Here is a 16,354-nt window from a genome sequence, read left to right as displayed (position 1 = left end):
CAGTGGAATGTTCCTTGCAGGGACAGAGAGTGGTACGACAACAGCCACACCACCAGATGCACGTGCTGTCTGCGCACGGTCCTTGCGGAAGATAGTGTACTTACGAAAAGGATTTAAACTTTCCGAAGTTAGGTACGTTTCGTGTAAACAGAAACACATTGCACTGTCCTCCTCAAACAGGTCATGAACGTCGTCCTGCATCAAGCAGCAAAATCCTTATCATGTGGTCGCTAATAGAGAATCCCGTGGACTGTTTGGACATGAGTGTGATTTAGGGAGGAGTTATCCTTGGTGGAAGCACTTTCTGTGTACGTTTTGGTCTGCTGCCCCTACCTCGGCTAGATGTCCTCTCTCTCTTTTCTTTCCCCTGAGAGAGTACACCTGGGATACCAGACGACGACTTCTGCGATAAGCAGTCGTCGTCGTCCATGTCCATGTCTTGCAATGTGGCCTGGGATCGGCCTGGTGTGGCCCCATCCCAGATGGAGGCAGTGCCATCAACTTCAGTAGAAGTTGTGGCTGTCTCCGGAGGAGATCCAGAAACAGGAACAGACACCTCGGTGTCCTTTCCCTTTTGTTGGGGAGTATTGGGTACAGACCCAGAAGTCTGGGTCTCTACAGATTTCCTCAGTGGTGCTACTCCCCTGCGCACCATTTCGGAGAAGGCTCCCTTTTTTGAAAACTCAACCTGCGCTTTTGCATCTCTGTACGAAAGATTCTGTGTCACTTTGACCTTCAGTATGTCTTGCTCTTCCTTCCACCGTGGACAGGAGCGAGAGTAGACAGGATGGTTACCTTTACAGTTTGCGCATCTGACATCCTTCTCACAGGTCTCTGCAGCGTGATCCGTGCCTGCGCATTTCGGACAGGTGGCCTGTCCACGACAGATCTGCGAGCCGTGGCCAAAACGTTCGCACTTAAAGCACCTCCGCGGATTTGGGATATATGGCCGGACGTGACAGTTGATGTATCCTGCTTTGATGGTAGTGGGAAGCTTATGTAATTGAAATGAAAGGACAATGTGTTTAGTGGCAATCTCCTTACCGTCTCGACGCAAAGTTATTCGCCGCGCTGTCACAACACCTTCATCCTTTAGACCTTCTTCGATCTCAGCATCTGAACAATCAAGAAGTTCATGCTCAGATATCACGCCCTTCACTGTGTTCAGCGTACGATGCCTCGAGACCGTAACAGGTACGTCAGCAATTCTGTTCAGGGAAAGCAGAGTCGAGCTTTGCTGTCGTGTCTGGACTTCGATCGGCAAGTCTCCTGTAGTCAACTTTTTCGCGGAATAGGACTTCCCTATGTCTTTTTCCAGTTCCTTCGCGATCGCAAATGGTGATACTTTGCTCAGGGGCTTAGACTCGTCTTCTCCATGGATGATCAGGACATTTGTAAACCATGGTTGTGGTGTGAGGTCCAGTGATTGCGTTGCTAGTACATCGGTGCGGTGCCGCTTTCGGTACCGATCATGTTTTTTTTTTAGTTTGAAGAATCCATCAAAGGAATGTTGTGGTTCAGTGCAGTAGGTAGTCACCCACCATGGAACCCAACAAGTTAACGTGTCCCACACGCTAACGCCTGCCTCTGCACTATACCCTAGTGCAGCTTCTGGAGAGTGAAAGGACTGCCCAAGGTTGACCCTTGCCGCCAAAGAAGGTGAAGGGAGGAAAAAGAAGATAGTGAAGCAGTGGAGAAAGAAAAAGTAATGAAGGGGGAGATGGCGACTAGCTGAATAATCCTGGCCGGGCCTTCCAGGTCCACCCGACTATGGGAAGCAGGGGCCAAAGCGGTGTGTTGCTTTCCCGGAGGGGCCCAAGGGGTCCTAAACAACCTCCGGGTCCACTCAACCGCCAGGATCCCCCTTTCCCCAGACACGGGAAAGCCACGCACAGCTATACGTGGGGGTCTCCCTACTGCGGCGACCCAACCGTGAGTGCAGGAGGGGGCTACTGCGGCTGCTGCCGGGCGATGGGGGCGCCAAGTTCCCGACGCCGAGTCGTCCTATATGAAAGGACTTGAGCAACAAGCTGTATTGTTCTGCAATATTTAATTTTGGACAGTAACTCTGAACGACCATGAAACACATCTGCAATATGTTTCTTCGTGTTTAGAGCAGTCCATCACACCCATGTGAGATTTTCTGTTACAGTGCTCTCTGACGTCTCAATTGCTGTCTCTACCGGAATGGTGAAGGTCACGCATCTCCGGCAGCACAGTGCTAGACAGAGACTGTCACGGCACCACCAGTAACGTAGGCAGAAAAATATTTCATGAGGGGTTCTATGGGAATTTTACATGAGGAAGGATGATTTCACCCTCGTTTACCTCTCCTAAATGCACTCACGGTTTCGGGGAGGGAGGGGTGTTGAATCCCCGAACCCCTCGTAGCCTGGCTCTACCACTGTGTACTACTCATACACTTTCTGTGTTGTTGAAAGCTTGAAATGAATATAAGCAATATGGAGCTGCGAATGTGTCAAAGACAATGACAGTGCTAAAGTTTGCTAGCCCCTGACTCACTGAGATCGCCGGAGGCACGGACACGACAAATGAAGAAGTTGACTTGCTAAAATTGTTTCTTGACCAGCCTTGTACTGGCAAGAAATCGTCGGTGCTGTGCAGAACTTTTGGTGTTTGCAACCCATCTCGCCACATGCATATGACCTTGCAAGAGGATAATTTTGCCTGACCAGTCTACTCCGTGCTGTGCTTGTTAGAAGCATTGAGTGAGACGATCCTTTCAAAGAGCAAGGTACTTGCGACAACAGACCGAGACGACAGACTGTTCTGCGTCTGATACATATTTAAGTTATCTAGTCGGTGCTGGTTGAAGTCACCACCGAGGAAGTGTGCCGCCAAATGGAAGACATGGTTATACCAATAGGCGCGTGGCGGTTATATAGGTTGCTACGGAACTGGGCATTAGTACTGGGTTCATAGAAAAGATCTTGTACAAACATTTGGGTATGTCCAAAGTCAGTTCACGTTGGGTGCTAGAATTTTTGACACCTCAAGTGAGGAAAAATGGAGTGGAATGTTGTCATGAAATATTGGCCATGATGAACGCTGATGAGAGCTGCTTTTACGGGCAGTTGGTGGTTGGGGATGAATCCTAGATCTAGCACTGGAACACTGAGAGTAAGCAAGAGACCCTTTGGACAGACACTAACTTTACGTTACAGTGCTACAGGCTAGATAACAACACTCCCTAGGAGAGTTTGCTTTTCGTACTGACCATACCAAGCGAACAATCCAAACACGAGAGAGCCGCTGCGGAGTGCAGTACGGTCCTAGCGATCTGGCTAAAACATGATTTGCCACTCACCCTGAACGTGGCGGAAAAGACGAGTAGACGTCAGCCAGCGGCGAGAGCACTCCAGAAGACCATACAGTGCTTGCTCACGGACAATGTGGCTACGAAGCCCTGCTCTGACAGCCTGAAATATAGCTGCGTCTCCGAAGACTGGGCTACCGAAAGCCAGCCGGCAACGACGGATCCAAATCTGAAAGTTGATCACGGTAATTAATAAAGCCAATTGTTTACGCTGAACGCGCGGAACAGGCAACGGTTCCAGGCTGCGTCCAGCGCTTTCCTCTTGCAATTCTTAAAACCGGGTGACGATGCATTCATAGGCTTCTAGAGGGAAAATAATTCGGTCAAATAGCAGAGCAGATGTGCAAGTGGGACACTGTATAGACATACGCTCAGGACGCACGATCCATCTCCCCAACGAACAGCACCCGCGGCAGAGAAGCATCGCAGCAAACAATCACGTTACAACTGCCAATGTCTCGCGCAGGGTGACCCTCCAGGGTAAATATTAGCGAATTTTAGTATACCGGTTAGACGGTAACAGACGAGCCGGTAACCGCTGCAATGCGCACGCGCAAAGGAAATACTGGATGCAAATACCGGGACACTCTACCGCGTACCGGAATCGACACCGGCGCAGCCACGTTCCAACCACTCCAACTCCGCTGTGCAAGATGGCGACTCTCTTGACTGCAACGTTGCCGGTAGAAACCAAATCAGAATTTTGGTGCGTGTGGACCTCTTGTGAGCGTACAGTTTGGCATTCAGTTATTCAAAATGAGGTGACTTAGCGCAATAGCATGTGCAAAACACGATACGTGTGATACACATGTGCTATACGATACGTTGCTTCCAGTGGTGATCGCTTATGTATGCTCTTGGGACCCGCGCTCAAAATAAACCCTTGGTTCGATCTGGGAAGTTGCTCTTGCCACGTGTTTTGGTTTTATCCCGTTTCGACGGCATTGTTAATGTGATGTGATGTGATGTGATAGAAAAATTAAAAAAAGGAATTTAAAACGGGCATTTTTAATGTCATTATTGCATTAATTGTCACTTGTACTTATACTAAAACTCTATAATAAAAACTTTGGGCTAGCGTTGTAATAATTGGGAGTAGAGGGGCGTAGAGGCTAGCTTTGTGATTACAGATTTGGCAAATGTTTGTCGTGCATCAGAAGTGCACGCTGACTTTATGTGTTCCGTAAAGTGTTGCAGAGATCGACGTTGCGGTGTCAGCAGCAGAGCAGTCTCATACAACATTTCTGGCAACGAGCGATGGGGAAGGCAATGCATGCGCCTTCATCAACAGCAACTTCAAAGGCTTTGGGTGTAGCATTGTGGAGCGCCATGGATTTGCACTGCATGTAAGTGTCAGGGTTCATTACCACTGTTCAACCGAAACGAAAAAATAACAATAAAAAGAGATGCACAATGGCGTCGAAAAGGTTGAGCCCTTTCGTGCACAGATTAAGGTCTCCAGGCGTAGCCTGATGTGACAGCCATATGTAATTGTTCCTAGTCTGCAATAACCTAACGTGCAGTTCTAATCACACGGATACATTTGCTTGCTTGCAGTGTCGTGGTTTGGGCTTCAACTTAATTCCCGGACACCCTAACTGTGTGGGGCCACGAAAGAGGCCTTATCATACCCTGATGCCCGTTATCGCGACAGACTCGTCCACTGGGAAGCTCATGGCCGCAATGGGTACGATGGGAGGATATGGGCAGCCCCAACAAAATTTACGCGTAAGTTTTCTTCTTCTTCTTTTTGTTCTGCATCCTTGACTGAAGCTATGTTGGATACTGATTTAAAGATTGATATGACAGGTGCAAAACTACGATGGGACAACAACTGTCTCTAGCAACTGAATCATTTATGACATAACACTGGTTTAAACACACATGGGGAACGAAACCACGCAAACCTAACTGGGGCTCATAACCTGAACGTTTATCCTAAGTTTAGACGTAACCCTAAGTTTATCTCTGCCTCTGATAGAGCCACTAACGGAAAATTCCTGCCATACAAATGTTAAGGCTACCCAACCAGCCCAGTACTCAGTCCTCTTGGATAGTGATCAATATGCTCTGCAACTATGTTTCTGCGTATCAGAGGAGGGCGAGAGATCACAATGACGCGAGCGCATGCATGACGTGCTCGCGTGTTTTTTTTTGTTTTTTTCAGCCCTAGTGTAACCCACGAGTTCGGTATGATGTATAGCGTCACGTGACCATGGAGTAGCCACACTTACGCGGGAATTTCTGAACGACTGGAATTACTCTGTGCTGCAAGATGGCGGACGTTGAAGTTTCAAGCGCTTGCGCCAAATTGTAATGGGTATTAAGGAAGGGGAATGGGGACAACAATGTGTTTGTGTATACTCTACAACCCTGGATGAATCCTGGTGCTATTAATGCGCTTAGGAGTTATCGTTTGCTCCGGTGTGTGTCATTTGTTTGCTACTTGCTGTGTAGCAAGCAGTCCTCAGTGGAAGTTGCATGTACCTGGTGGTCCTGGTGGTGTACCTGGTGGTCAAGTCTGCATTCCTCGAAAATTATAGCCAGAGGCGGTGTAGTTCGTTTTCTGGACCACTCGGTTTTAAAAAGGAGTGGTAAATATTTCACATGTGAGTGAACGAGGGTCATGTACGAAACTAAAATATAATAATCATAACATTGTGTGGTTAAGAACTTTTTTTATACATCTGAGAAACACAACTAGAAATGCAAAACGAGGGGGAAAAAAGCGGAAATATTTGCGAAAAAATAGTTCTTCTTTCCTTTTTTTCTGTCGCCCAAAACGTTGAAAAAACAAAAAACAAAAAAAGATAACTCAATAATTCCAGATGGTGATTCTCGTGTGCCAGCACATTGTGAGGCTCCCGAGTTTTAGTTTCACATTCAGCATGCAAAGCACTTGGATGAGCAGCGACGAAGCGAATCATTTATCGATTTCGCTTTGACCGCAGTGTTCATGACACTTCTGTAAAATAGTTCGTCCGCTGTCGAAGTTTAAGGGCAGCATTCAGGGACACCCTCTCTGAAACCCGGCTTGACCTGATAGTAGAGGACTACGCAAGGAAGCTAAGTTTACAGGGTGGTGCGTTAGTACGTGAGGAGGAACAGATTTGGGCAGGGAGAGGAGGACATATCTGAGGCGAACGATTCCCTTTTTGGCGCCCCGACCTGATAACAACACCCATAACACACCCGGGAGCATTCGCGTAAGATAAAGAATAATACTCCTGTTACACCGGCAGTCTTAACCGCGGTTAAGCTAACCCAGGTTACGTGTAACTACGGTTTGCCGCAGTTACACGGCGAATGCAACTGCAGTTACCAGATTAGCCGCGGTTAGCGTAAACCGCACTTGGCAAGCTCGGTTTGTGCTCGGTAACGGACAAAATGGCAGTATCCGTATCGATCGTGTGTGAATCCGGTGACTCTTCTTCCCAAAATCATATGAATTGACATGTCGCAACCACAGGAGCATTGATACGCATTTGGGAAGATAACTTATGGGCGTTACGTTCCAACACATAAACCGCGTAATCACACTCGAATGGCAGAACAGTTTAATGCTGGGCTGCCTCGCGGTAAAGGGCCGTACATGGTTCACGGTTTCATTTTCGTCATCCTGATCTGCGCTGTCATGCAAAGGCTTGCTCTACGCCATCGTTTTCCAAAGGGGTTGCGACAGATCATCCCAAATTACGCCAGCTAAACGTAAAGTCGGTTCTTTGTGCCGGTGTGAACCTCCATTGAAAGTTTCACAGAGAAGAGGGCAATAGAAGTGGAGAAAATAAGCCTCGCGAATACCGAAACTCACGCGACTCTGACATCACAGCCCTCGCCGCCCCCAGTGATGCAACGCACGAGAACGGCTACGGCTTAGGGTTGACTGCTACCAATGGGAATGGACGCAACTCTGAACTCTGTGACGTCTGCGCTGTGCTCGGAAGTGTGTTCGAGGGCTTGTTTCTCGCTAAGTACGAGCCGTAGAAGGATAATTATTTTTTCTTCAGTATTCTGGCGTGCAGCACAATGCGCCCGAGATATAATGAAAGTCTATCTATTAAAGTGCCCCAACCCCTTTAAGAACATAACACTGGGCCTGTCGGTACAAGTTCATGCTAAAGGTGATAAAAGAGCAGATATAATGACAAGCGTTTGTGTCATTTTGTGTGCGCTTTTATCACTATTAATGTGGTTTTTCACGCTATGGTTGCAACGTCCGCATGTCTACTTTCAGTGCCCCATCTGATATTAACTCACAAAATTAAGGATGCACAAACAAAAATATCGTGCAGACAATAACACTGAGAATCCTATAAGAACACGCAGCAAACATCGTTAATCAGTTGCGAGCTAACAACAAAATCAATTAAGGAAGACAGCATTAAATGCACGAGATAGGAAACCACAAGAAAACCACGTGACCTCCGTCAACGGTTTGACTGATTTGTGTATAACAGCAGCGAACCGTTGTTCACGGTAACAGCGGTTTCGTCGGCTAACAGCTGTTAACCGTCAAAGCGGTTAAAGCTGCCCGTGTAACAGGGGTATAAGACGTGATGTATAACTGTGGGAACGAGCATGAGCCTTTCCAAATATCGGGAGATTACCGGATGAAATTGGCAGGTTGGCGCCTGTGATAGCCTTCTGGACGACAATGCGAGTTCTAAGGGTGCAGCAAGGACAGCAGCTACGGTCCGCAGAGGATACACAGACTACGTAATTTTATGATGATAACGTCAGTATCAAGTTGGCATCAAAAGTTATTACGAGCTAAAATAAAGGAAACTGACAATTTGGCACTAGTGAGTGCCACTTGGACGACGATTTGGCAAACTGTCTGAAGTATTATGAAGTATTATGTCTGATTGGGCTGGTTCGTGTAAATGCACAAGCGACCAAAGAAGAAACAGAGACAACAACAGAGCGACTTTTTTTAAAATTCCGTGTTAGCGCCGCAAAGCAACTGTGGCTATAAGCGACGTGCAGACGTCGACAGATGGAGAGAGGACAGCAGGAAGGAGTGGGAGACAGGGGGAACAGAGCGACTTGTGTGTGATCTTGTCTCCTGTTTGTTCTTTGGTCGCTTGAAAATGAACGATTTGACCAAACGCTACTTCGCAGGCTCTAGCACGGGAAACAGGTATGGGCCGCGGACTCGTAGCTATTAAGCATGGATATACAGACTACGTAATTAAATGATGACATTTTCGATATTAGGTTTATATCCAGCGTTATTACTAAATGAAATGTAAGATATGGACAATATGGCGTCCGCAAGTATTGTGGCGATACGAGTGGTGGCGTCTGCGAGTGGCAATGATTTGATCAAACGCGACTTCGTTGGACCAGAGATTTTGGTGCAGAACCAAATACATTCAGAATCGACGGCGTGTATATTCCCAAATCCCAGCAGTGGGTAGGAATACAGAAAGGTCACCGACACACGAGGCGGTGAAGAAGTAGAGAACACTGAGTGAATTTTATTTTAGTGTATTTACAATACTGTTCACCCATACTTGGAGGTATAGTCGCAGGTGCGTAGGTGACACGGCAATTTACAACAACACAAGAACAGACAATTACAACGGATACTGCAGTTTCTAACTTAAAGTCCCATGCCAGATTTTGCGTTCCGCAGGTAGGAAAATTTTATTGGCTGAAGTGTGGGAAAGGAAAATCAGTGACGAAACCAAAATAACATGAAAATGAGCTTTTTTCTGAGGTTCATATTGAAACGCGTTCGGTCCCAAGCAGCACAATCTACTGAAAGTCGAGTGCAACAGGGGTGGACAGGTTAGTGAAAGACCTTCAACAGGCTCGTGAAACTAAAGAACATTGATAAGACACATACCGTCCACCCCTATTGCACTCGACTTTCAGTACATTGTGCTGCTTGGGGTGGTCGCATCTCTGAATGACAATGCACGTCTGCCGCTCCCCGCCTGGAAAGGAAACGGTTCCGTGACGTGATCCAGCGGGTGAAAGTATGTATACCGGGGCAACATTCGTCCCTAACAACTACTAATGTAGGGTGCATCGGATGCACCGTACGGATCTTGTTGTATTAAGTTTTTTTAATTCCGTGTTAACGCCGCGAAGTAACTGCTGCTGTGAGCGGCGTACAGACGTCGACAGATGTCTGCTGTATTCAGTAGTATAGTTATGCGTGGAAAATGTAAGGTGCTCCAAAGATAAATTGCATAGGAATCAGCGAGTTTAGATCAGCTTGAAACTAAACAACAATAACGCGGTTTAATGGTGCGACCCGTTCCTTTAATCCCAGCCTATACCTTTCAACTTGATCTCCAATGTTTATTGTAGATTTCCAATAACCAGTTGTATGGATCCATGGTATGAAGACTGGCATGGGATTGAGTATAGCCTGTATAGGGGAGTAGAAACTGGAACAGGGTAGAATATCGCCGGTGGCGATTAGACACACCAACGTCAAAAATAAAGTTGTTCATTAGCAGATTTGGACATAACACTAAAGAAGTGCACGCGCCCTCGAGTACATTATTTATTTCTCGCTGAAAATGAAGCAATGCGTAGATCAGGGTAATCACGGCTTTCACACACGCGGGCCGCATGTGCATGGCTTGCAGTCAGCTATTCTGTGTCCCGAGGGCTCTTGACCACTAAATAGAATAAAGCTGACCCTCCCCCCCTCCCTACACACACGCACACACCCGTAATGAAAAATTCGGAATGAAACCAGGTTTTCAGGCATTGTTTTTACGCTTGCTCGATGTAGTGCTGCTCCTGTCGACGTTAGGAAGTACATTCATATTCGAGCAGTTCTTGTGACTCATGAACCTCAACAAGTAGTTATTGCGATCTGGTCTGAACGTGCATTTTGATAAACTACACTGTAAGTAATATGATAATTGAGAAGTAATAGTGGAGACAAGTGCAGAGAATGACATCATCTTAATTATTACACTAAGTTTATGGGCTTGCAGCATAGCAGCAGCCTCTCCGGATATCATGCGCGAAAAACTATACGGAGCACAGGGAAGCGCGGAGAAAAAAAGGAGAAAAAAAGGAGAAAAAAATAGATGGAGTAGTTTTGTACGAGGGTCATTGTGTGAAAAATTTTAATTCTTTTTCTTTTCCTGATTTTTTTTTCTTTTTCACATTGAAAATGCAAGCAAAATCAACAATACTGTGTGTAAACCGACAATTTCAGTGCTCCTGAACGTTGGGATAATCGTTCGTGAAGAACTATGTACGAAGAACTTGAAACGCCTTTCAAATTTTCAATGTCTCATTTGGAAAAGAAGCTCATTTGTTTCTGTTGGTGTGTCAAGTGAAATTTTTCATTGACGAGTTGTATATGCGAATGCCTAATAACTATACCGCTCAGCTGTTTACGCTAAGGTACTTTGCTATAATTGCAATCCTTTCCAGAGGTTTCATTACCCCCACCCCTCAGGGAGGTGTACACTCCCCCTGAATTTTTTCAACCATCCCCCTGTAATTCGTCCGATTTCCTGATACAGCTTGCCACCAATGCAAATACCCGTACATATGTATAAAGATATACCCCCCTATAGTTCGCTCCACTCGAAATCACGCAGACATCTTATCACGCCGGGTACCGCATCTTGGCTTCTATGCGCATTGATGGTAGTGCCAGCCGCAACAACAATGACAAAGAAGAAATTGTCGTTGCTCTTCGGTGCTGATACGAGTTGCGCAACGGACTAAACGCTGATACCTTCCGTTTGAATTCAGCATGAGAGAGCCGCGACGATATGGCAAGGATAAACTTGCCAAGATATGGGGCACAAATGTGAACTTGCACGGCAAATCGCCGGCAGATCGAACATTTACACGGCAGCAGACACCTACGAGCACTGGTGCTAAAGTCTGAGCAAAAACACATCATAGATGAAAATACATATCCGTTACGAAGCCGTTTGAATTTCACTCACCATGGTAATCAACCAATTTTTCTCGAAGTGCAGCACGCATAAAGACGTCCATAATTCGCTTACACGTCTATACCTGCAAGAAATGACCCACAGTCTCCTTCTGAAACATTGCATCACTTGCAAACTTCTTTGAGAAAAGTAAAAAGTAACCTTTCTGCAACCCCGATGATGGCAGGGGCAACCAAGGAATACACCACAAAGAGTCACTGGTGTATCCTGCATAGCGAAGCCATTATCAACGACTTATACTACGGCCCTTGTACTGGGATTTTAACAGTGGTGACCGCAACATTTCGAAAAGGCGCCGGCAGAGCCCTCTAAAACGGGCAAAACCCTTTGTATCATGGTGCTAAAGGCATATTCGAGACGGCTTATGCCATTGCCCTTCCCACTGGGGTTGTGACGAAGGCTACCGCCAAATACGTAAAACACCGCAGCAGAGCCCTTTAGAACGGGCGAAACCTTTTTAATCATGGTTCCAAACAGATACGTATGTCTCACAATAGTCCGGGGTAGTTGATACCAGCTCATAATGGTGAAATGCAGCAAGCAGACAAGGACATAGAAAGAAGTAAACAGGATAACTGCTGAAGATGAGAGAAGAAACTTCGATTTACGCAGTTTTGACGTCCAACTGTCGCGTCGTCATTCTTTCATCATTTGCGACTGTAGACGACGAGTAGACGTAGACTGTTGAGCTTCACCGCAGGGGGAAAGGTTTCGTAGTAGTCTATACCCTGGGTGTGTGAACAGCCAACCGCCACAAGTCCTGCCTTAAACTTACCAATTTGTGATTCGTGACTGGGAAGACCCACTTGGATTTAGTAACTTTCACATCGGGTTCTCGCCGAACGAGGGTCCACGTGTGCATCTGCTGGAGGGATGATAGCTCTTCCTGCATTGCGCGCTCCCATTGATACTGCTGAGAAGATGACACTGGCTCTGTAGCGGCACCGTCATCATCATCGACCATCCCGTTCATCTCGAGCATAGCGCGCCGCTGCAGAACAAACAGTCGAGCTTCTGGCACGAACCCGAGCTCTTGTCTGCTCTTTGCCTCCTAGCCTCGACAATCTGGTGACCCGAACGTGATACGTTCGCCAACCTTGCGAAGCCATGTCCCGCGACGAACCCTCAGCCAGTTCAGTCCCACAGCCTTCGCTGTCCGCTGTTGCTGTCAAACTTCCGCAATACTTCGACCGAAACCCCGGGGTATGGTTCATCCAGGCGGAAGCCCAATTCAGCCTCGCCGGCGTCACATCCCAGCAAACAAAATTCTACCACGTCATCTCTGCCCTTACTCCAACCGCAGCAGACGAGGTATATGACGTTCTAGCTAACCCGTCCCCTACAACGCCGTACGACCAACTCAAGAAAGCCCTCCTCCAGCGCACAACAGCTTCCAGCCGCTCCCGTTTACAACAGCTCCTCTCGGCCGAGGAGCTGGGAGATCGACGCCCCACCCAGCTTTTACGGCGCATGCGGCAATTGCTCGGAGACAATTCTGCGTCCATGGACGACACCCTGCTCCGTGAGCTTTTTCTTCAACGCCTGCCACAAAATGTGCAGATGGTCCTGGCCACAGCTTCCAACATGACACTGGACCAATTGGCTACACTCGCTGATGCCGTTGTTGACTGCCTCCCCGACATCACAGCCGCCACCGTCGCCGTTTCCTTCGTACAAGCTTGGGTCGCCCGCTTTGGCGTCCCCTCAGTCGTCACAACGAACCGCGGACGGCAATTTGAGTCCGCCCTTTTCACTCAACTGACAAACTTGGTTGGAACATCCCGTACAAGAACAACGGCTTACCACCCTGCAGCCAACGGGATGGTCGAACGCTTACACCGCCGGATTAAAACAGCCCTCAAGTCTGTATCCCCCGCTTCCTGGACCGACGCCCTCCCCCTCATCCTGCTGTCCCTTAGGGCCACCGTCAAGGAGGACCTGCAGTGCTCACCTGCCCAGATGGTTTACGGGACTACTTTACGCCTGCCTGGCGAATTCTTTGCGCATCCCTCGCCAATCGCCCGTACCGACCCGACAACCTACCCCGCTCACCTGCGCAGCCCTCCACCTATCGCCACCCCCTTCTTGAAACGGCTTCTCACGTCTTCATTCGCCATGACACGCCCCGAAAGCCTCTGCAGCCCACATACGACGGTCCCTACAAGGTTCTGCAGCGGTCACCGAAACATTTCACGCTTCAGCTCGCTGGCCGCCAGGACACTATCTATTGACAGGCTGAAGCCGGCCTTCATTGAAAGCCCCGTTGACGTGTCTCCTGCCACCACGCCTCCCAGTTTGCCTCCGCATCAATTTCTCCCAGAAGACACCACGCAGCCAGTTCGCCGTCGCCGTGTTCATTGGGCTCGTCCCCTCAGCACCACTCACCACTGATTTCGCTTCGCTAGGGGGGGGGGGGGGTCCATGTAGCGGCACCGTCATCATCATCGACCATCCCGTTCATCTCGAGCATAGCGCGCCGCGGCAGAACAAACAGTCGAGCTTCTGGCACGAACCCGAGCTCTTGTCTGCTCTTTGCCTCCTGGCCTCGACAGCTCCTTGACGTTCTGTTCGACCTCCACGCTCTGGAAAACTTTTAGGTCGAATCTACCTGAAAAAGTTCAGGCAGAACGCGAATTCTGGTGGACCGCCGCATGGCAACAGCGGGTGTCAGCTGCTCCTGTTGAATGCTGGCTTCCATTGAAGAGAAAGAGCCGTCGACCGTTTCGTCTCATCACCAAGCGATGAATCGTGTCGAGGTGTGTCGACAGTATCTTCTTTCGTTCAACGTCCCCTCTGTTGACCAACATTGTTATTACAAGGACTTGTGAGCGTAACGTAATGAATGTCATTGTAGCTATCTGTGCTAGTTGCTCTGGGTAACAGCACTACTCCCTTTGAATCTTCAAGGGACCTAGGGTCGCGACAGGGAAACACCTTGTTCTTACGTGGATTGCAGAGTCGATACCGTTTGCCGTTCTCACAATCGCCAAGAAAACAACGCTTCTTGACTTTTTGCTTGACACTTAGTTCTGTAGTAGTGTGGAACCCATGCACAAACCAAGCAGGCGAAAACCCTAAAATATCCAACAGATTTCCGGTGTGTTTCCGGTATGTGTCCATTTAGAGTCGGTAATTTCTGCACCTGTTCCGGACGTAAGCTGCAGTGTTGACGGCCTCAGCCCAGAATTCCAATGGGAGTCCCGCTTCGTTCAGGAGTGTTCTCACCCTTTCTATCGGGGTACTATCGATTTTTTCTGCTACGCCATTTTGCGCCGGCGGGAATGGCACGGTTCTTTCGTGGATAACGCCTTTCGCATTGAAGTAGGTTTCCAATCGTCGAATCACAAATTCAGTTCCGCTGTCTGTCCGCAGTTTCTGGACTTTTTTTATTCGCTTGAGTTTCATCTTCAGTGACGTAATTGATAGAGCTGTCTATGGCTTCATTCTTGACTTTAAAGAAACGAACTGTTGCGCGACGGCTATGACCATTGACGATTACGAGTTCCCGCAAAGGAATTTACCCAGGAACGGGCTGCAGATGCCAACGTCATTCCCAGAATTGCGGGACACCTCCTCTTAATGTTGGCTTGACATGTGTACTCGCTGCCCTTCACTGAATGGATGGACTCCAATGCATTCCACCTGGTTTTGTTAGAATATCTGTTGACCCTGAGCTTTAGAAAGAAATGCCCACACATAGGTGTTGCCATGAGAGGTTCCTCGATAATATACAAGTGGAATGGAAGCGAAAGGGCGACAGTTTTGTTCCCGGAGGACTTATTTTCGCCGTGTTGGCTCATAGCAGAATGCATTGGAATGCTTTTTTTCATTGTACTTGGCCAAAAAAGTGGGTTCTTCAGAAAATGTCCATGTCAGGAATGAAAGGGGAAGCTGTGTTTTACGCTTTGCAACTTTGTGCGCAGTTGTGGGATGCTGCAGTTTTGTTCTCACGACAAAAGAAGTGATGACGGGCTCAGTGTGGCTTGCGAAGCGTTTGTATCTTCATCCCTCAAGATGATGGCAAGAGGTGGTGTTTTGCTCAGTGGTCTAGATGTCGATCCTAGTTCTCGGGCTCTCCGGTTCAACACGCGGAATGTTTTCTTTCTTTAATGGAAAGTTTTGAGAATAACGGCAGGGCGAGAGCGTCAAAATTGTAGGGCTTAATAATAATTTATGTTTATGTGCTCTTAAATAAGAAGGCTCCGCTGACGTCGAGCATTGCGCAAACACCGTACTCATGCGATGCCTTCGCTATGTGGAGAAAAAGGAACAAAAAGAGCACGGTGAAAAAGCTATTTTGGATTAATGGTGTTAGTTTTTGTAAATTATGTATTAATACTAAAGACAATTCAGATAAGCTATATGCATCGTGCCATATCCTGACAAATGCCTCGACTTCAACATCAGTCTGAACCTGTTTTAGATCTTCCATGCAATATTTTAATGAACCTACAGAGATCGTGAATGAGAGACAAGTTTGCAATGGGCGGCATTTGTTATCCACGCGGTCTCGTGAGGCTCAACGGTCAGCACGACACGCGCTCTCGTGCAGCACGACGGTTGGCGGCGGCAGCGATCGAGCCACTAAAAAAAAGCAACAGTGTTTTCTTTCGTTTTACGTCTACCATGGTCATTCGACGGCCCCTGGCATACCGCTGACGAGGGCAGAGCAGAGCAGAGCTTAGCTTCGCGAGCTTGCGAAGCTAATGTTGAATTCCAATGGCAGATTCGAAGCGCCTCCGGAGCAAGTCTGTTCGATTGGCAGATTGGGAACAGTTCTCGAGTCTTCCAATGGGAGCTTCGGAGCGGCATTCGAGCCAAGGTCGCTCCAGGGAGCAACCCAGACTGCTCCGCCAAAATAGGCAGATTCGACCGGAACTCTATGTGACGTGTCACTTGTCGCTTGTGCTTCCTATTTCCTGTCTCTGCCTCGTCAACATGGCCGCCTCGCAACGCGTCTTCCCCGTGACTATAGTCTTTCGCGTCGTGGGTTGGCGATTTTGTTTCATGAAGGAAGCGATAAGTCAGACATTACAATGGAAACGTTAGGATATTAGAAGGACCTTGATGT

At 47.9% G+C, this 16,354-nt stretch overlaps 1 protein-coding gene across 4 annotated transcripts in view; it reads left to right on the top strand.

Moving 5' to 3' along the window:
- LOC135391465 (glutathione hydrolase-like YwrD proenzyme) overlaps positions 1-16,354 on the top strand; it is a 226,249-nt gene that overhangs the window by 160,158 nt on the left and 49,737 nt on the right. For all 4 annotated transcript variants that reach the window (XM_064621723.1, XM_064621724.1, XM_064621725.1 and 1 more), the window contains 2 exons: positions 4,527-4,683; positions 4,895-5,065. In XM_064621723.1, the coding sequence (XP_064477793.1) occupies positions 4,527-4,683; positions 4,895-5,065 (328 nt within the window). The remainder of the gene's footprint in view (positions 1-4,526; positions 4,684-4,894; positions 5,066-16,354) is intronic.

Source organism: Ornithodoros turicata, chromosome 4 (genome assembly GCF_037126465.1).
Source record: "Ornithodoros turicata isolate Travis chromosome 4, ASM3712646v1, whole genome shotgun sequence".
In the NCBI taxonomy this organism is placed as follows: domain Eukaryota; kingdom Metazoa; phylum Arthropoda; class Arachnida; order Ixodida; family Argasidae; genus Ornithodoros; species Ornithodoros turicata.
Note: the sequence above shows the minus strand (reverse complement) of the source record. Positions and strands in the feature narration are given on the sequence as shown.